The 21,079-nt window shown below is 39.2% G+C and overlaps 1 protein-coding gene and 1 pseudogene across 1 annotated transcript in view; both read left to right on the top strand.

Moving 5' to 3' along the window:
• RAD50 (RAD50 double strand break repair protein) overlaps positions 1-21,079 on the top strand; it is a 108,272-nt gene that overhangs the window by 27,509 nt on the left and 59,684 nt on the right. The window contains exons 3-7 of the mRNA XM_060093338.1: positions 5,354-5,505; positions 7,842-8,027; positions 8,386-8,590; positions 19,402-19,530; positions 19,763-19,928. Of these exons, the coding sequence (XP_059949321.1) occupies positions 5,354-5,505; positions 7,842-8,027; positions 8,386-8,590; positions 19,402-19,530; positions 19,763-19,928 (838 nt within the window). The remainder of the gene's footprint in view (positions 1-5,353; positions 5,506-7,841; positions 8,028-8,385; positions 8,591-19,401; positions 19,531-19,762; positions 19,929-21,079) is intronic.
• Positions 11,446-11,929, top strand: LOC132485407 (large ribosomal subunit protein eL21-like; annotated as a pseudogene).

Consider the following 21,079-nt stretch of genomic DNA (forward strand, 5'->3'; position numbering starts at 1 on the left):
CAATATTTCCCTTAGACTGGTAGTCATATAAGCTCAAACACATAGTAGGAAAAAAAATCTATATTTTCTTACTCTTCTCTTCATATTATGATTTTGGTGTCCTCTTTTACATCTTCATGATCATTCTTTTGCTCTTCATTGTGGTTATCATCACTTTCACAGAAATATTTTGATTTTTTTTGATTTTTTTTTTAATCTGTGTACTGGCTTATTTAAGTGATTTACTTTCCAATTGTGATATTCTCTTTCCTGTAGATTCTTCTCTTTTATTTAGAGAAGACCTTTCAATATTTCCTTTAGGGTAGGTTTAGTATTGCTGTATTCTTTAGTTTTTGCTTTTCTGAGAAATTCTTTACCTCTCTATTCTTTTTTAATTTATTTATTTTATTTATTTTTATTTTTGGCTGTGTTGGGTCTTCGTTGCTGAGCACGGGCTTTCTCTAGTTGTGGTGATGGAGGGCTGCTCTTCGTTGCAGTGTACAGGCTTCTCGTTATGGTGGCTTCTTGTTGTGGAGCACGGGCTCTAGGTGCGCGGGCTTCAGTAGTTGTGGCTTTTGAGGTCTAGAGTGCAGGCTCAGTAGTTGTGGCACATGGGCTTGGTTGATCCGCCGCATGTGGGATCTTCCCAGACCGGAGCTCAAACCCATGTCCCCTGCATTGGCAGGCGGATTATTAACCACTGCGCCACCAGGGAAGCCCTCCTTCTGTTCTAAATGATAATCTTGCTGGGTAGAGTATCCTAGGTTGCACGTTTTTCCCTTTCAGGACTTTGAATATGTCTTGCCACTCCCTTTTGGCCTGCAGTGTTTCTGTAGAGAAATCTGCTGATAGCCTTGTGGAGTCCACTTGTAATTAACTCTTTGTTTTTCTTTTGCTGCCTTTAAAATCCTCTCTTTGTCTTTAAATTTTGCCATTTTTATTATGATATGTCTTGATGTAGGTCTGTTTGGGTTTATCTTGTTTGGAACCCTCTGTGCTTCCTGAACCTGCATATCTGTTTCCTTCTTTAGGTTTGGGAAGTTTTCGGCCATAATTTCTTCAAATACATTTTTGATCCACTTTTCTCTTTCTCCTTCTGGGATCCCTGTTATGTGTAGATTGGAATGCTTTATATTATCCCATAGGTCTCTTATGTTGCTTTCTTTTTTTTTTTTTTTTGATCTGGCTTTCTGTCTGCTGTCCTGATTGGGTGGTTTCTGTTATTCTATCTTACAGGTCAGTTATTTGTTCTTCTGCATTGTTCATTCTGCTATTCATTGCTTTTAGCTCAGCTTTTGTCTCTGCAAATGAGTTTTCTAATTTTTCTTGGTTCTTCTTTATAGCTTCTTGTTCCTTTTTACAGTATTCTACATTTTCATCAATAGTCTTTCTTAATTCTTTTAGTATTTTCATACTTTTTGAAACTGGTGTCTATTAGAAGAGGTGTGTTTCATTGTTCTTTCAGGGGAATTCTCTTGGTCTTTGGGAGTGGTTGCTGTGCTTCTTCATTTTATTTCTACTTCTCTTACTTTGTGAGTTTAGGAGAAACAATTATATACTGTGGTTGTGGAGGGCTATTTATACGTGGGGGTGTTCCTCTGTAGATTGTGTGAGTTTAATATATTTGGTGCAAGGGCTCTTTTTAGTATGGATGCCTATCGCCTCTTTCCTCAGCATATGCTTGTTGTTATTTCCTTGATAGCAGGTGTGCAGATGCGGCAGCTCGTGCCTGGTCCTCAGGTTTGTGGTGGCGGCTCAGGGGCACCCTAAGAGCATATCATGGGAATTGAGGTGGCTTGTGACCACTCCTGGAGTCCAGGCAGGCAGCGGCAGGGCCTCAGGACCACTCCTGGGGTCCTGGAGGGAGGCAGCGAGGCTCACAACCCCTCCTGGGGTCTGGAGTGGAGGCAGTGGGGGCTTGCGACCACTCCTGGCATCTGGACGGGTAGTGGCAGTGGGTTGCAACCACTCCTGAGTTCTGGGAGGGAGGCAGCGGGGGCCAGGAGACCACTCCTGGAGCCCGTGCAGGCAGTGTCGTGCCCTCTGAGACCACACGCACAGGGAAAAAGGCTACAATCTGGGTCCTGCCCCTCCTCTTATGCACCCCCAAAACAATGGCGACGGGCCTCTAAGGCAGCCCAGGCTTCCTCTGAGTACACCCTCAGTTGCGCTCACACTGGATTCCAGTCCCCCTGCAGGCTGTTTCCACACAGCCAACCCTAGTCCTCTCTCTGGTTCTGATCTCCGAATCCAGAGTTCCATCACCCAGCCCCTGCCCACACTGGTGGAAGAGTGTCTCAGGCTAGGGAGTGCAGGGTGGCAGCACTGACCATCTGTGTAGTTCTCCCTCTGCTCTGGCTGCCACAAACCCAGTGCTGCATTCACTTATGAGGCTCAGAAACTCCCCTTCTGTCCTAGCCAATCTCCCCACTGGTGAGGGAGTTCCCAGGGTACAGGAACCTTTCCTCTTTCACAGCTCCCTCCCAGGGGCGCAGGTCCCATCCCAATTCCTTTCTCGCTTTTTTTTTCTTTTTTCCTACCTGCTTACTGGAGATTTTCTTGCCGTTTCAACAGTCTGAGATCTTCTGCCAGCTTACAGTAGATATTCTGTGAGAATCATTCCACGTGTAGATGTATTTTTGATGTATTTATGGGAGAAGGGGAGCTTCATGTCCTATTACTCCACCATCTTGATCACTCCTCTGTGTGTCTTCTTTGGAGAAGTGTCTAGTTAGATTTTCTGCCCTTTTTTTTTTTTTTAAGAAGATATTGGGGATAGGAGTTAATTAATTAATTAATTAATTATTGCTGTGTTGGGTCTTCATTTCTGTGCAAGGGCTTTCTCTAGTTGTGGCAAGTGGGGGCCACTCTTCATCGCGGTGAGCGGGCCTCTCACTATCACCGCCTCTCTTGTTGTGGAGCACAGGCTCCAGATGCGCAGGCTCAGTAGTTTTGGCTCACGGGACTAGTTGCTCCGCGGCATGTGGGATCCTCCCAGACCAGGGCTCGAACCTGTGTCCCCTGCATTGGCAGGCAGATTCTCAACCACTGCGCCACCAGGGAAGCCCTCTGCCCATTTTTTGATTGGGTTGTTTGTTGATATTGAGCTGTTGAGCTGTTTGTATATTTTGGAGATTAATCCCTTGTCAGGCACATCATTTGCAAATATTTTCTCCAATTCTGTGGGTTGTCTTTTCCTTTGTTTATGGTTTCCTTTGCTGTGCAAAAGTTTGAAGTTTTATTAGGTCCCATTTGTTTATTTTTGTTTTTATTTTCATTACTCTAGGAGGCAGATGCAAAAAGATATTGCTGTGATTTATGTCAGAGTGTTCTGCCTATGTTTTTCTCTAAGAGTTTTATAGTGTCCAGTCTTACATTTAGGTCTTTGATCCATTTTGAGTTTATTTTTGTGTATGGTGTTAGAGAATGTTCTAATCTCATTCTTTTAGATGTGGCTCACCAGTTTTCACAGCACCACTTATTAAAGAGACTTTTTTCCACTGTATATTCTTGCCTTCTTTTTTGTAGATTAATTGACCATAGGTGTGTGGGTTTATTTTTGGTCTTTCTATCCTGTTCTGTTGATCTGTAAGTCTGTCTTTGCGCCAGTACCATACTGCTTTTTTTTGTTGTTGTTGTTGTTGTTTAAGCCACCCAGTTTTTGGTATTTTGCTATGGCAGCCCCAGCAAACTAATACACATATGAAGTACAATAAACAGCTGTTCGGAAAGAAACTTGTTACAATCAGTTTGAAAAGCAACTTGGAATTAAATGTTAAAGTTTAAAATATTGCAGTTTTTACTTGGCAGTTCCATTCCCCGATATATGGCCCCAAAATTGCTTGAACATGTGAAAAGAGGACACATTTACAATGATGTGCATATGGTATATTCTTCACATCGTTTGAATCTTCACTCAAAAGTCATAGTCCCGGAGCAGCCTTCCCCAGTCAATCAATGTAAAATTGCTTTGCCTGCCCCCTCCCCCAAACTCTAGCACAAAAATTATTAGCTTCTAATATGCTATAAGCCACTTATTTATTTTATTGATTATATATCACACCTTAAATTAGTATGTAAGCTCCTTAAGAGCTGTGATTTTTTGTTTCACTGTTACATCTCCAAATCCAAGGTAGATGCTTGCAGAAGTGAGTTGCTTTATAAAGTAATTGAATGGATATCTAAGAAGGAAATATTATAATATTTGCTAATAACCTGGTGAATGAAAGTTTTTTAAAACAGCATTTTATTGAATCAGACTGGTGTATGTTGAATAAAACCAAGTTTTGATTCAGATAGGAGCTCTCCTAGATTGCCAGTGGGAATGAAATTTGTTGCAACTACATTGTAGACCAAATTGACAGTATTAGTATAATTGAAAACACAAAAACCCTAAGATTGAATAATTCTATGGCAGGTATGTTCTTTAAAGAAACTCACTGTGGTTAAATGAGACAGGAAAAAAGTTATCAGTGAAAATCGCCTAAGAATTAGTTAGAAAACTGATAACTAAAACGTGATATTTTTCACAAAGATATAATAATATACAGTAATTAATGAGTGTGTTAGATCTATTTGAAGCAGCATAAACAGTTCCTGTGAACACACTTGTGTGTGAAGAAAAAATAAGTTGTGGTATGGTATATAAGTATACCATTAATATGAAAAAATAGAAACATGAAACAATAATGTTTGTAGATATGTACCTATAGAAATTATTAAAGCAAAAACATAAAAAGGCACACTAAATTCATCATAGATGATATAGATCACTTCAAATGTATCAGTAATGCTTTACTTCTTTTATTTAAACGCTCTGGAACCAGTATGGTGTGCTGGTTGTTCCTCATTGGACTTTGTACATTACTCCCTACCCTTACCTACACTACTCTGTATTTTAGGAGGCTGACATTTACTTGTCGTATCAGTGGATTTATTTGCCATCCCTTGCCTTCTCTTTGAGTCTGACCAACACACAGCATTGGCAAGAGGCTTTGTTACCTGTCCTGCCCTTAATGCTTCTGCCAGGAACACCATCTCAGAAATACTGAAGGGAGTATTTATGGCCATGACATTCCATTTAATAGTCTATCTGACCAGAGAACTCATTTTTCAGCAATTTGATTTCTGTAGCTTTATAGCGTAGTCTGAAGTCAGGGAGCCTGATTCCTCCAGCTCTGTTTTTCTTTCTCAAGATTGCTTTGGCTATTCAGTGTCTTTCTGTATTTTGAATGATATGTAATCTCATTTATTTTGGTTGTTTTTCTTTTATTTTTTCATTTTTGATGATTAAGATTGCCTATATATTTTCTTACAGAACTAATGTTCTGATACTTACTAAGGTAGCATAATTTTTCTCTCTTTACCTTCAAAGGTTGCTCAAGAAACAGATGTTAGAGCACAGATTCGTCTGCAGTTTCGTGATGTCAATGGAGAACTTGTAGCTGTGCAGAGATCTATGGTTTGTACTCAGAAAAGCAAAAAGACAGAATTTAAAACCCTGGAAGGAGTCATTACTAGAACAAAGTAGGTGTTTATTATATATTTGAATTATCTGTTCATTTTTTTTGTCTTTAGGTCTATAAAACTATGTTTTTTCCTACTACTTTAAGTTTATTTTAGGGGAGCTTATTAATTTTTTAACGAACTTCACCTTTAGAGCTGTTTTAGTTTCTCAGCACAACTGAGCAGAAAGTAGAGATCCACCTTGACTCTACACCTGCGCAGCCTTGTCCACTATCAACATCTAATTTTTTATTTGATACGATTTATCAGTTAAACAGAATGATCCCATTAAAGACTTAGTGATAATGCTCCACTCCTTTGAGTAATTTATGGACAATTGCTGAATTGAAGGTGCATAATCACTCATATATAGATTGAATGAATGAAAAGTGCTAGTAATCATGTCTGTAGGGAAGGATGAGATAAGCAGACAGGTCCCTTTCAACTGTTGTCATTCTGTTAAGGGCAGGTATCATATTGTAATGGGTATGTATATTGGAATTAGGTAGGCTGCCCTGAATTCATGGCTTTATCCTTGTTGAGCAAATTACTTATCATCGTATCCCTCCCTTTCATTTATTCATTTGTTAAACTAATTAAATAATTTCTTTATTTAACCAATAATGTGTCACACCTGTTATGTGCTAGATACACTGTACTAGCTACTGGCTTTTAAACATACTCAGGTCTCTCCCACAACCTCAGATTTCATTTCACTCCAGTTACGGTCTGTCTCCATCTTCCCCTTTACAGGCAATTTTTTCAAAAGAGTTGTTGATACTCACTGTCTCCATTTCTTGACTTCCTCCTGACTCCTACTCTAGCCCCATTCTTGTACTGAAAGAGCTCCAACTAAGGTCACAAATAACCTCTGTGTTAATTAGGATAATGCTATTGCTTTACAAAATAGACCTCCTTATCTCAGTGAATGACACCCCCATCCATCCAGTGACACGAACCTAAGTCTGTCTTGACAGCTTCCTTGCCATCTATATTCAGTTCATTACCAAGTCCTATGGATTTCGCCTAACTGGCTCTTCAGTCTGTTTCTCTCCATCTCTATGAGAACCGTTCTTGTTCAAGGTACCATCATCTTTCCCTGGTCTAATGTCTTAATCTCCTGGTCTATCTTTGTCCATTCTGTCCCCCTACAAAACATTCTTAGTACATTCAGTGTACTATTTTCAGAATACATATAAAATGACAGTAAAGACAGATACTGCATCCACTCGCCTAATCTAGTTGTTAACAGATACTGGGCAGACGATATGAAAGAAAATGGTCAATTTATCCTTCCGATGAAAGATGCTGAGAGATCTCTTGGAATCCAAGGGCAGGGATGCTTCTGGCCCTGGGTATAATGAAGTAGGGAACTTATTTAAAAGACCCTGAGGCAGTTCTCTCTATTTGATTGCTTTGTCAATGTGACCGTAGAACTTAGGTCTGTTGATTAAGAATCTTCCTTGGATTTGCTTGGATGGGCATCACTAAGGTTTGCCTTTATACTCCTTTTACTGTGTGTCTTTTACTGAACAATCCCTTATCTAAGCTGTACAGTCAAAAAGAAAACAATACAAAAGTAATTGGCAAAAATTATCTTTCTTTTAAATTAATATAATTTACACTTTGAGAATTTATTTACCATAAAATAAAAATAATAAAATATTACATATAAGGCAAATATTTTTAAAGTTTTAGTAATGTACATTTCATGTATGTACAGTTAACTCATTTTTTTATACTATCAAAAATTTATTTCATGAGAAAAGTCCAAATATATTGCTGCTTTCCTAAGATTTTATTCTGAATAATTGTGGTAAGGTTAATTGATCTTTCTTTTCCTCCTATTTAAATATATACCTATTTTTCAGCAGTGAGGTTTTACTGACCTTACAGAATAAATTGGTGACTTTAAATAAATAAATAAATAATAAACTGTACAGTCTTCAGATGTTTTCAAGTACCTTTGCCTGTCTGTTATGTATCATCATGTGTTTTTTGTTTTTTGTTTTTTTGCGGTACGCGGGCCTCTCACTGTTGTGGCCTCTCCCATTGTGGAGCACAGGCTCCAGACGCGCAGGCTCAGCGGCCATGGCTCACGGGCCCAGCCACTCTGCAGCATGTGGGATCTTCCTGGACCGGGGCACGAACCCGTGTCCCCTGCATTGGCAGGCGACCTCTCAACCACTGCACCACCAGGGAAGCCCAAGAGTTATACCTTTTAATATGAGAAAGCTATCCACAGGGAGTGGATGAGGGGCCTCTATTTTTTGTTTTTTGTTTTTGCAAGTACAGCATGAAAGATTGACTAAATAACAGAATATTTTACATAAGTTCTTGATTTTCATTTTCTATAGGCATGGCGAAAAGGTCAGTCTCAGCTCCAAGTGTGCAGAAATTGACCGAGAGATGATAAGTTCTCTTGGGGTTTCCAAATCTGTGCTAAATAATGTCATTTTCTGTCACCAAGAAGACTCTAATTGGCCTTTAAGTGAAGGAAAGGCTTTGAAGCAAAAATTTGATGAGATTTTTTCCGCAACAAGGTTTGTAACCTTTAATTAGATTTTGTAGTCCATTAAGTTATTGAGCCAGAGTTGCAATTTGGATGCCTCTTTTTTTTAAACAGAAAGATATTGTAAAGCAAGAAAGTCAGCAGTTATTACCTCTTATCCAGTGGCAACCAGTCAGCATATTTCCTTTCAGTTTTCTTTCTTTGCATCTTTATTTACCTGGTTGACAGTATATATGTAACATTTGTACTTACTATTATGTCATAAGGATTTTCTGAGTTATTAAAAACTCTTTGTAAATGTAATCTTAATGACTGCATTATAGTCCATTGTTTGAATATACTATAATTTGCTTAGCCAGAAATTTGATTTTTATTTAATATCTTCAAAGGTACATTAAAGCCTTGGAAACACTTCGGCAGGTACGTCAGACTCAAGGTCAGAAAGTAAAAGAATGTCAAACAGAACTAAAATATCTGAAGCAAAATAAGGAAAAAGCTTGTGAGATTCGCGATCAGATTACTAGTAAGGAAGCCCAGTTAACATCGTCAAAGGAAATTGTCAAATCCTATGAGAATGAACTTGATCCATTGAAGGTAATTTGGTTTGTTGTATGCTGAGGAGAAGGTCACCATTTACTGTGGTATCTCTCACCCGAAAAGCATTATTTTTCTGTGCATTTGAATGGTGTGTATATTTCTTGAAAAAATTATCAGAGACTATATAATGTTATGGTTCATGTCTTACATCTGTATTTAAGTTGCCCGAAGAGCTTGGGTTTGAGGGTAAACAAATCTGTAGCATCATATTAAATTAGTAATGTAGATCACTAATTCTTAAATATCAATGTAATGGCTCAACCTTACAGTTCTGTATTCTTAAGGAGACTTTTTTTTTTAATTGACAGGTCTTTCTAGGGAATTTTTATAATTTGCAGGATGTTCTTGACATTGCACAAAATTTGAAATTGGTGAAAAATGTGTTGATATATTTGCAAATGAGTTAGCTTTCTAAATTCTGTGGTTTATAAGTAAGATCTTAAAGAAATCCCATTTATTCATTTCACAAGCATTTATTAAGTGTTTCCTGTGCTCCAGGGTATACTATGCTTGGGGCTGTAGGTACAAGGAGAACTACAGTAGTGTCCTTGCCCCTTAAGGTATTCCTAGTCTAAATAAGAGCATTCTTAAAAATGGCTTTTTAAAGTTGCAGATAGTGGGAGATTTAAAAAAAATTTTTTTTAATGATTGCTTTAGTTTTTTAAAACTCACCTATAAATGCTGGTGTAGATCTTGGAATTGTAATATGGAAAAACTTTTACTTTCTGTCCCAGTGCCCATTGACATGAATGCATCTTTTTTTTTTTTTTTTGCGGTATACGGGCCTCTCACTGTTGCGGCCTCTCCTGTTGCGGAGCACAGGCTCCAGACGCACAGGCTCAGCGGCCATGGCTCACGGGCCTAGCTGCTCCGTGGCATGTGGGATCTTCCCGGACCGGGGCACGAACCCGTGTTCCCTGCATTGGCAGGCAGACTCTCAACCACTGCACCACCAGGGAAGCCCATGAATGCATATTTTAGTGAATATTTATTGTTTTGTGCATAGCACTGTGCTAGGTGCTCTTGAGGATAAGGAAGCCAAAGACTTAGACCTTGCTTTTAATGATCTTATAGTCTAGTTGGAGAAATAAGGACTATATTTTAAAAGATAGTTAGGATTACAAAGAAGTAAAGTGAAGAGCTATGTGAATGATATAGTTTAGAACAGAGGTTCCCAACCCCTGGGCCATAGACTGGTACTGGTCTGTGGCCTTTTAGGAACCAGGCTGCACAGCAGGAGGTGAGTAGAGGACAAGCGAGCAAGCTTCATTTGCTGCTCCCCATTGCTTGCATTACTGCCTGAACCATCACTCCCCCAGCCCTGCCCCAGTCTGTGGAAAAATTGTTTTCCACAAAACCGGTCCCTGGTGCCAAAAAGGTTGGGGACTGGTTTAGAACATAGGTTCTTTAAGAGCTAAAAGATGGTGACTGTGGCACAAGTGAGAAAAGAAAAGAAAAAATGGATAAATTGGACTTCATCAAAAGGAAAACCTTTTGTTCTACAAACTATACCATCGAGAAAGCAAAAACACAACCCATAGACTGGGAGAAAATATTTGCAAGTCATATGTGATAAGGAACGTCTATCTGGGTTATATGAAGAACCCAATAAAAAAAAGTAACACAATTTGAAAATGGACAAAGGCTCTGAATAGATATTTCTCCAGGGAAGATATGTATGTGTCCAATAAGCACATGAAAAGATGCTTGACATCATTATTCATCAGGAAAATGCAAATCAGAATCACAATGAGCTATTACTTCACACCCACTAGAATGGCTAAACGTCAAAAAGATAGGTCATAATTATTGAAAAGGATGTGGAGAAATTGGAACCTTCATACATGATGGTGGGAATGTTAAATGGAGCAGCCACTTTGGAAAACAGTTCAGCAGTTCCTCAAAATGTTAAGCATAGGGACTTCTCTGGTGGTGCAGTGGTTAAGAATCCACCTGCCAATGCAGGGGACATGGGTTTGAGCCCTGGTCCGGGAAGATCCCACATGGTGGAGCAGCTAAGCCCGTGTGCCGCAACTACTGAGCCCACGTGCTACAGCTACTGAAGCCTGTGCACCTGGAGCGTGTGCTCCACAGCAAGAGAAGCCACTGCAATGAGAAGCCTGCATGATGCAACGAAGAGCAACCCCTGCTCACCGCAACTAGAGAAAGCCCACATGCAGCAGCAAAGACCAAATGTAGCCAACAATAAATTAAAATAATAAATAAATTAAAAGAACATGTTAAACGTAGAGTTACCACATGACCTGGCCATTTTACTCCTAAGTATCTTATACCCAAGAGCAATTAAAATGTACATCTGTACAAAAACTTGTATAGGAAAGTTCATAACAGCATTATTCATAATAGCCAAAAATGGAAACAATTCAAATATCCATTAACTGATCAATAAAATGTGGCATATCCATACATGGAATATTATTCAGCTTTAAAAAAGAATGAAGTTCTGATACAAGCTACAGTAGGCAAGAACCTTGAAAACATGTTAATTGAAAGAAGCCAATCATAAAAGACTACATAATTGTATAATGCTGTTCCATTTATTTGAAATGTCCAGAATAGGCAAATCTAAAGAGACAGAAAATAGATTAGCAGTTGCCTAGGGTAGTGGGTAGAGAGGAATAAATAGTGACTGCTTAAGGGCACAGAGTTTCTTTTTTGGAAGTGAAAATGTCATGGGGGATGGTTGTACAACTCTGAATATACTAAAATATGTTGAACTGTACACTTTAAATGGGTGAATTGTATGGTAGGTGAGTTCCATCTCAATAAAGTGATTTTTAAAGTGATGGCCTGGCCTTTGGGATGGAACCGCCATCTTCCAGTAATTCACCAAAATGACCAACACAAAGGGAAAGAGGAGGGGCACCTGCTATATGTTCTCTAGGCCTTTTAGGAAACATGGAGGTGTTCCTTTGGCCACATACATGCAAATCTACAAAAGTGATATTGTAGATATCAAGGGAATGGGCACTGTTCAAAAAGGAATGCCCCACAAATGTTACCATGGCAAAACTGGAAGAGTCTACAGTGCTACCCAGCATGCTGTTGGCATTGTTGTAAATAAGCAAGTTAAGGGCAAGATTCTTGCCAAGAGAATTAGTGTGCATGTCAAGCATATTAAGCACTCTAAGAGCCAAGATAGCTTCCTGAAACAGTCTGAAGGAAAATGATCAGAAAAAGAAGGAAGCCAAGCAGAAAGGTACTTAGATTTAGCTGAAGTGCCAGCCTTCTCCACCCAGAGAAGCACACTTTGTGAGAACCAGTGGAAAAGAGCCTGAACTGTTGAAACCCATTCCCTATGAATTCATGGCATGATAGATGTAAAGAAAATAAAAGACCTGAATTGTAAAAAAAAAAAAAAGTGATAGCCTGGAATGGAAAGCTATCACAAGACCTTCAAGGGAGAAGCTGATCTGGGCCATAAAGATGGGGAAAAATCAAATTGACAGACTAGAAGCTATTTTTTATATTTTTGTTTTGTTTTTTGTAATCTTTTTTTAAAATTTATTTATTTGTTTATTTATTTGGTTGCGCCAGGTCTTAGCTGCAGCGGGCGGGCTCCTTAATTGTGGCTTGCCAGCTCCTTAGTTGCAGCATGTGGGGGCTCCTTAGTTGCAGCTCCAGGGCTCCTTAGTTGTGGCATGTGAACTCTTAGTTGTGGCATGCATGTGGGATCTAGTTCCCCGACCAGGGATCGAACCCGGTCCCCCTGCATTGGGAGCTCAGAGTCTTATCCACTCTGCCACCAGGGAAGTCCCTGTATGTTTGGTTTTATTTTGTATTTTTTTCTTTTAAAACTAATATGTGCTCACAATGAAAAAATTATGGAAGAATATTAGTTGAAAAGTAAGAGATGCTCTTCCTACTCCTCATGTCTGACCTCCCACATATATCTTATGATCAGGTGGGTTTTCTTGCAAAAATACACTACATGTGTGTATACAAACATGCACGTGTATATATGTACATATTCACAAATACAAGCTTATTAAAACAGGACTGTGAGGAAGAGCCTGGGTTAAGTAAATCAAGGTAAAAGGAGTGGGAGCTAGGATTTGCAGTCAGATTATGAAGAGCCTAATGGGTTTAGAATTTAGTGCAATAGACATAAGAGTGAGAAAAAGTATGTTATATTTTAGAAGTAGTTGTTCTAATAACTGTGTGTAGGTACTGTGGTAGTTACCAAGATATTGGAACACGTTTTATTTTCTTCAGGAGCAGCCTGGTTGGAAAGATGACAAGCACATATAAGGCAGAAAAAGGCAAGAGCTGTGAGAGCTTTGAGGAGGAAAGAAGAGAAAGTCTGAGGTGGCCAGAGAGGATTTCATAGGACTGAATTTGGGGTATCATTTTGTTGACTTTAAGTAGATTGGTAATTACAGATATGGTGACAGCAAAATGCAGACTGTCTTTGAACAGTATCAAGGAAATCCTCATAGTTGAAATGGAGCATTTGTATAGGAAATAATGTCAGGGTAGAGCTAAGTGATAATACCTGGTATTTATTGAGCAGTACCAGGATTCTAAACAAGGCTGTAGCAAACGTTGAGGTGTTTGTTTATTTATTTATTTGTATTTAATTTTGGCTAGTCCAAGGGTTTAATCTTACTCTCTGTATCTTTAGAGCTTAGCCTGGTGCCTGACACTTAGCAGGTGGTTCAGTAAATATTTATTAAGTGGATGATTTCCAAAGTCCTTTTTTTTTTAGCTCTGAGTTAAAAGGATTCTTCCCTTCATAGAACTCGGCATAAAGCTTGAATCAGATCATCTTCCCAGCAGCCATCCAGAAGACAGCTCCATTTCAGTACTGCACTATAATTCATGCTTTCCCATTTTTACAGATTTCCTACATTTTCAGGAACTCTCTCATAAACTACTTTATTCCCATACCACCACATCCTATCCTGACCTTGGCCCACTTAGGCCTGTTTTCCTTTCTTGCCCTCAGTGGAAATGGCTCGAGAAATTTGTTTTCAAGTTCAAAAGCACCCTCTGGCCCTCTTATTTATTCTTCCACACATAAGTTCATGATCCTTGTGCACCTTATAGCCCAAGTGCCTGATTCTTTTGTCTTATTTCACACACCTAAGCTTTGAACACTGCTGCTATATTTTTTGTTGTCTTTCTATTTGTTTTAGCTTCTTTTACTAGGTTGTGTGCTCTGGGGATAGAGCCTGTGTTTTGTGCTCTGGGGTTTGAGCCAAAACACAGATGTCAAAGAAGGAATCCCCAGCATCTAGTTACTGGCTGGATTTAAGGAATGAATCAGCTAAAGATGTCACAAAAGATCTAAGCCAAGATAATTTTTTAAATTTATTTTATTTATTTATTTTTGGCTGCTTTGGGTCTTCGTTGCTGCACACAGGCTTTCTCTAGTTGCAGCGAGCAGGGGCTACTCTTCATTGTGGCACGCGGGCTTCTCATTGCGGTGGCTTCTCTTATTGCGGAGCATGGGCTCTAGGCGCGCGGGCTTCAGTAGTTGTGGCATGCGGGCTAAGTAGTTGTGGCTCGTGGGCTCTAGAGCGCAGGCTCAGTAGTTGTGGCGCATGGGCTTAGTTGCTCCACGGCATGTGGGATCTTCCCGGACCAGGGATTGAACCCGTGTCCCCTGCATTGGCAGGTGGATTCTTAACCACTGCGCCATCAGGGAAGCCCCAAGATAATGTTAATGCTGCCACAATACAGTGAAAACATTCATAGAAACCGAGTAGTTTCTGAGAAGTAGGGTACCATAACAGAGGTGTTAATATTCATTGCTCTTAAGAATTAATCCAGTTCTCTTTGTTAGATTGCTCAAAGATATTTTGTGAACACAGAATTTTTTTCACAGGTGTCGTGAATGGTCCTGTTCATTGAGGGCCTACTGTATGCCCAGTTGCTGATCAAAGTGTGTTAAAATGTATTATGTGAGCCCCACAGTAACCCCATGAAGTTGCATAGATGAGAAAAGTGAGGCACAGGTATTCACATTGGAAGTAAGGGGTAAAGCCAGGATTTGATTCCAGGCTTCTCTGATTCCTAAACTGATACTTCTTTTTTCTTTAATCAGATTTATTGAAATATAATTTACATTTAGTAAAATCCACGCTTTTGAAAGTATATGATTTGATGAGTTTGGGCAAATGCATACAGTAGCATTACTATCAGTACAGTCAAGATATAGAACATTTCCACCCCAAATAGTTCTCTCAAGTCTATTTGTAGTCGGTCCCCTACCTCCATTTCCAGCCCTTGGTAATCCCTGATTTGTTTTCTGTCAGTATAGTTTTGCCTTTTCCAACGAATGCCACATCAGTGGAGTCATACATTATATAGCCTTTTGTGTCTGACTTCTTAGCATAATGCTTTTAAATTTATCTATGTGGTTGCATGTACGATTAGTTCATTCCTTTTTATTGCTGAGGGTATTCCATTGTAAGGATATATTACAGTTTGTTCATCCATTCCTTTGTTGATGGACTTCAGGTTGTTATCAGCTTTTAGCTATTACAAATAAAACTGCTATAAACTTCTGTGTACAGGTCTTTGGAGATATGTTTTCATCTCTCTTGGGTAACTCTCTAGGAGTGGGATTGTTAGGTTGTGTGTTAAGTGTATGTTTTACCTTAAGAGCTGCCAAACTATTTTTCAAAGTGGCACATTTTTTTTTTTTTTTTTTTTTGCTGTATGCAGGCCTCTCACTGTTGTGGCCTCTCCCGTTGCAGAGCACAGGCTCCAGGCGTGCAGGCTCAGCGGCCATGGCTCACGGGCCTAGACGCGCCGCGGCATGTGGGAATCTTCCCAGACCGGGGCACGAACCTGTGTCCCCTGCATCAGCAGGCGGACTCTCAACCACTGCGCCACCAGGGAAGCCCCAAAGTGGCACATTTGGTAGTCCCACAACAATGTACAAGAGTGCAGTTGCGCTTCGTCCTTGTCAGAACTTAGTATTATCAGCTTTTTATTTTAGCCATTAAAATAGATGTGTGATAGAATCTCTGAGCAGCTTTTTTTTTTCATTATGGTTTTAATTTGCATTTTCCTAATGTTAATCAACGTTGAGCATCTTTTTATGTGTTTATTTGCCGTTTGAATATCTTTTTTGGTAAAGTGTCTATGCATATCTTTTGCCTGTTTTCAATAGGTTTTTTGTGTGTGTGTTTTTTGTTTTTGGTCTTACTATTGAAGCTGTGAGAGTTCTTTAATTATTCTGGATATAAGCCCTAATTGGTTATGTGTTTTGCAAATTTTTTTTTCTTCTTAACTGCTTTCAAAGGGCAGGAGTTTTTAATTTTGATGAAGTCCAGCATATCAAAATTTTCTCTTATAGTTTTTGCTTTTTGTTTCCTATCTAGGAAATCTTTGCCCGACCCAAGGCCACAAAGATTTTCTTCTTGAAGTTTTCTAGTCTGAGTTGTTATATTTAAGTATATGCTCTATTTCAGGTTAACTTTGAATATGGTATGAGGTAAGGTTGAGATTTACTTCCTTTTTTTTTTAGTTAATTTTTATTGGAGTATAGTTGCTTTACAATGTTGTGTTAGTTTCTGCTGTACGGCAGAGTGAATCAGCTCTATGGAGGTTTACTTCTTTACATAGAGATGTCCAATCATTCCAGCTTCCAGAGCCTGTAGTCTTAATTGTTATACCATCCTGCCTCCCAGTCTCATCTCCCATTTTTAAGTATGTGGCTTTATACAAGTCCTCTGAGTCTCCTACTTAGCATGTACAGGCATACTTTGCTTTCCTGTGCTTTGTATATACTACATTTTTTTTCCTTTTTTTTTTCTTTTTTTTTTTTTTTACAAATTGGAGGTTTGTGGCAACCCTGTGTCAATCAAACAAGTGTGTTGGTGCCATTTTGGAAGGCAGCTATGCTCACCACTATACCACCAACACCATTTGCTCACTTTGTGTCTCTGTGTCACATTTTGGTAATTCTTGCAATATTTCAACCTTTTTCATCGTTATATTATGATATTCTGCAATCAGTGATTTTTGGTGTTACTATTGTAATTGTTTTGGGGTGCCACAAACCACACGCATATAAGATGGCAAATTTAATAGATAAAAGTTGTATGTGTTCTGACTGCTCTACCAAACAGCCATTCCCCCATCTTTCTCCCTTTCCTCAGGCCTTCCTACTCCTTGAGGTACAACAATATTGAAATTAGACCAGTTAATAACCTTATAATGGCCTCTAGATGTTCAAGTGAAAGGAAGAGTCACACGTCTCTCACTTTAAACTAAAAGCTAGAAATGATTGAGCTCAGTGAGGAAGTCATATCAAAAGTGAAGAGAGACTGGAAGCTGGGCCTTTTGTGCCAAATGGTTAGCCAGGTTGTGAACGCAAAGGAAAAGTTCTTGAAGGAAATTAAAAGTGCTGCTTCAGTGAACTCATGAATGGTAGGAAAGTTGAAACAGCCTTATTGCTGATATGGAGGAGGTTTTAGTGGTCTGGGTAGAAGATCAAACCAGCCACAACATTCCCTTAAGTAAAAGCCTAATCCAGAGCAAGGTCCTAACTCTGTTCAATTCTGTGAAGGCTGAGAGAGGTAAGGAAGCTGCAGAAGAAATACTTGAAAGTAGCAGAGGTTTTTGAGGTTTAAGGAAAGAAGCTGTCTCCAAAACTTCAAAGTGCAAGGTGAAGCAGCAAGTGCTGATGAAGCTACAGCAAGTTATAAAGAAGATCTAGCTAAGATCATTAATGAAGGTGGCTTCAATGTACAATAGATTTTCAACGTAGGTAAAACAGCCTTATACTGGAAGAAGATGCCATCTAGGACTTCCATAGCTAGAGAGGAGAAGTCAATGCCTGGCTTCAAAGCTTCAAAGGACAGGCTGACTGTTGTTAGGGACTAATGCGGCATGTGACTTTAAGTGGAAGCCAGTGCTCATTGACCATTCCAAAAATCTTCAGGGCCCTCAAGAATTATGCCAAATCTACTGTGCCTGTGCTCTATAAATGGAGCAACCTGGATGGCAGCATCTCTGTTTACAACATGGTTTATTGAATATTTTAGACCCACTGTTGAGATCTGCTGCTCAGACAAAAAAAAAAAAAAAAGGATTTTTTTTTCCCCAAAATATTACTGCTCATCGACCATGCATCTGGTCACCCAAGAGTGCTCATGGAGATGTACAATGAGATTCATGTTTTCATGTCTGCTAACACAGCATCCATTTTGCAGCCCATGGATCAAGAAGTCATTTTGACTTTTAATTCTTTTTAAGTAATACATTTCGTAAGGCTATAGCTGCCATAGATAGTAATTCCAGTGATGGATCTGGGTAAATTGAAAACGTCCTGGAAAGGATTCACCATTCTAGATGCCATTAAGAACGTTCGTGATTCATGGGAAGAGATCAAAATATGAACACTGTTTTTTTCTTAAGACATAATACTATTACACACTTCTACAGTATAGTGTAAACAACCTTTATATGCACTGTGAAGGCACAAAATTCTGTGCCTTGCTTTATTGCAATAATCACTTTATTGCAGTGGTCTGGAACTGAACCCAGTATACCTCTGAGGTTTGCCTGTAGTGTCATAATGATTAGAGGGAATGCATGGCAGCACCTAGTACAGTGTCTGCAATATAGCAGGCATTTGATCAATGATAGCTATGACTGTTATTATTGGTAAAAAATTTTTTTTCAAATTTCTCTTTCAGCTAACATACTGAACACTTGTTACATGTGCTGAGGAAGCATTGGTGAATAAAGTAAAGTTTCTGTGGTGATAACGTGTTACCTATTAATATACAAATCATAAGATATGGTATTAGTATAATTTATCAAATGACATTGAAGTTGAGGATGCATTTTGGTGCAGCTATGAAAGCTTACAATTGATATCTGTAATAATGTGTTAGTTTAAATATTAGGTTCTAAAAATGTCTTAGAAGAGGAGTTGGTCAGCCTTGGAATTGTAGAGGCAAACACCAGAAGAGTATCCAAGGAGGGAAGACTCTGAGCCAGTTCACTCATATTCCTAGGAAATGAGGCAACCAGCTGTCCCTGGAAGCAGGCCACTGAGATCATTTGTCACATTTCACTTGTGATGCACCATGAGTTTCCAGTCCACTCAGTAGTTCTAATTTCTTTTTTAATAAATTAAATAGTTAGCCTTTTAAGGATTAAGTGATGTTTTTTTAAATTTTTTTTATTTTTAGCTGTGTTGGGTCTTCATTGCTGCTCATAGGCTTTCTCTAGTTGCAGCGAGTGGGGGCTGCTCTTTGTTGCAGTGCACGCACTTCTCATTGTGGTGGCCTCTCCTGTTGGGAAGAACAGGCTCCAGGCACGCGGGCTCAGCAGTTGTGACTCATGGGCTCTAGAGCACAGGCTCAGTCGTTGTGGCACGTGGGCTTAGTTGCTCCATGACATGTAGGATTTCCGGACCAGGACTCGAACCCATGTCCCCTGCATTGGTAGGCGGATTCTTAACCACTGTGCCACCAGGGAAGTTCCAAGGATTAAGTTCTTAAAATGTGGTACTTTACATAATGTGGCTCCAAGTACCCAATGAATGAATGACTTTTGTGGGAGCTGTTGAGGGCAGGGGATGGGCTTTGGAGTTAGAAGGGAGTTAAATTCCTGCTTTTCTTTACTAGCTGTAAGGAGTTGGACAAGTTACGTAATGTCTCTGATCCTCAGTTTCTTAGTGCTCCCTTTATAGCAGTGTTACCATTAAATGAGATCACTTTTACTAAGTGCCTGGTCCTGGGACATGTTATTTATCTTCAGTTATTTGCAGTATAAACTATAGTGAATTCTGTTTATGTAGGGTGTTTGTTTATTTTCAGAATCGTCTAAAAGAAATTGAACAAAATCTCTCTAAAATAATGAGACTGGACAATGAAATTAAAGCTTTGGATAGCCGAAAGAAGCAAATGGAAAAAGATAATAGTGAACTGGAACAGAAAATGGAAAAGGTTTGTGGTGGTAGAATTTTGTTTTACTTCAGAATTTTGAGATTATTGTAATGAACCTCATTTGATTTCATTTCGACAGTCATATTTTGAAACAAAAATACAAATCTTGATGTTTGTGTTACTTCCATGTTTATGTTAAAAAGAAGGATATTGAATAAGCTTTGGTTCATATTTTGTACCTCAGACTGATACCTTGTTATACATTAAAGCTCTTTATTTTGGTTCTACACAGGTTTTTCAAGGGTCTGATGAGCAGCTAAATGATTTATATCACAATCACCAGAGAACAGTTAGGGAGAAAGAAAGGAGACTGGTAGAATGTCAGCGTGAACTGGAAAAATTAAGTAAAGAATCTAGGCTTCTCAATCAAGAAAAATCAGAATTACTTGTTGAACAGGGTAAGAGACAGTGTTTACTTGGTCTTTTTCCCTATTATAATATTAAACATTTTCTGCATGAATGACAAATCTCCAGGGAATTATGCTGCGTGAAAAAAGTCTCAAAAGATTATATATAGTATGTTTCCACTTTATATGACATTTTGAAATGCCAAAATTTTAGAAATGTAGAACAGATTAGTGATGGCCAGGGTTCCCCAGTAGGGGGAAGAGCAGGAGGAAGGTTAATGTGGTTATGGTTTTAAAAAAAACAAGAGGGGTTCTTATGGTATTGGAACTGTTCAGTATCTTGGCTGTCATGGTGGATATAAGAACCAACACAGTTGATAAAATTATGTAGAACTGGGACTTCCCTGGAGGTCCAGTGGTTAAGAATCCGAGCCTCCACTGCAGGGGGCGCAAGTTCCATCCCTGGTCGGGGAACTAAGATCCCACATGCCACGGAACACAGCCAAAAAAGAAAAAAGAAAAATTATGTAGAACTTAATACACACACAGATGTGAGTAAAACTAGGGAAATAAGAATAAGATTGATGGATTGTATCAGTGTCAGTATCCTGGTTGTGATATACTATAATTTTGCAAATTACTAAAAGAAGACACTGTTTTTCTACTCAACAACAGTTCTGATGCCAGGTGTGTGGGTTTTTCCACACCAAGCAATTCTCCAATTCTCAGTGAACACCAACTAAGTGTCCTGTAATTTAACTCAGTTCTGGCACTCCCTGTCCGGAGTTAGCATAGACCCCGCAGATTAAGGGCTCAGTCCCATGAGACTGTCTCCCACTCCACTCCAGCTGCCAATCCCAAGTCCCAGGTTGTCTGGCACCTGTACTTCTGACCACTGGCTATAAATCAGGGGTTCCCACAACCCTTTTCTCAGGTTCAGTAATTTTCTATAACAGCTCCTAGAACTCAGGGAAGCACTTACTATTACCAGTTTATTAAGGATATAGCTCAGGAACACCCAGATGAAAGAGATGCATAAGGTAAGGTATGGGGGAGGGACATCGAGCTTTCATGCCTTCTCCACATGCGTGACTTACCCAGCACCTCCATGTAGTATTCACCAACCTGGAAGCTCTTTGAATGCCATTGCTTAGGGTTTTTATGGAAGTAATCATGTAGACATGATTAATTAAGTCATTGGC

This window comes from Mesoplodon densirostris, chromosome 3, assembly GCF_025265405.1.
Source record: "Mesoplodon densirostris isolate mMesDen1 chromosome 3, mMesDen1 primary haplotype, whole genome shotgun sequence".
Lineage (NCBI taxonomy): Eukaryota > Metazoa > Chordata > Mammalia > Artiodactyla > Ziphiidae > Mesoplodon > Mesoplodon densirostris.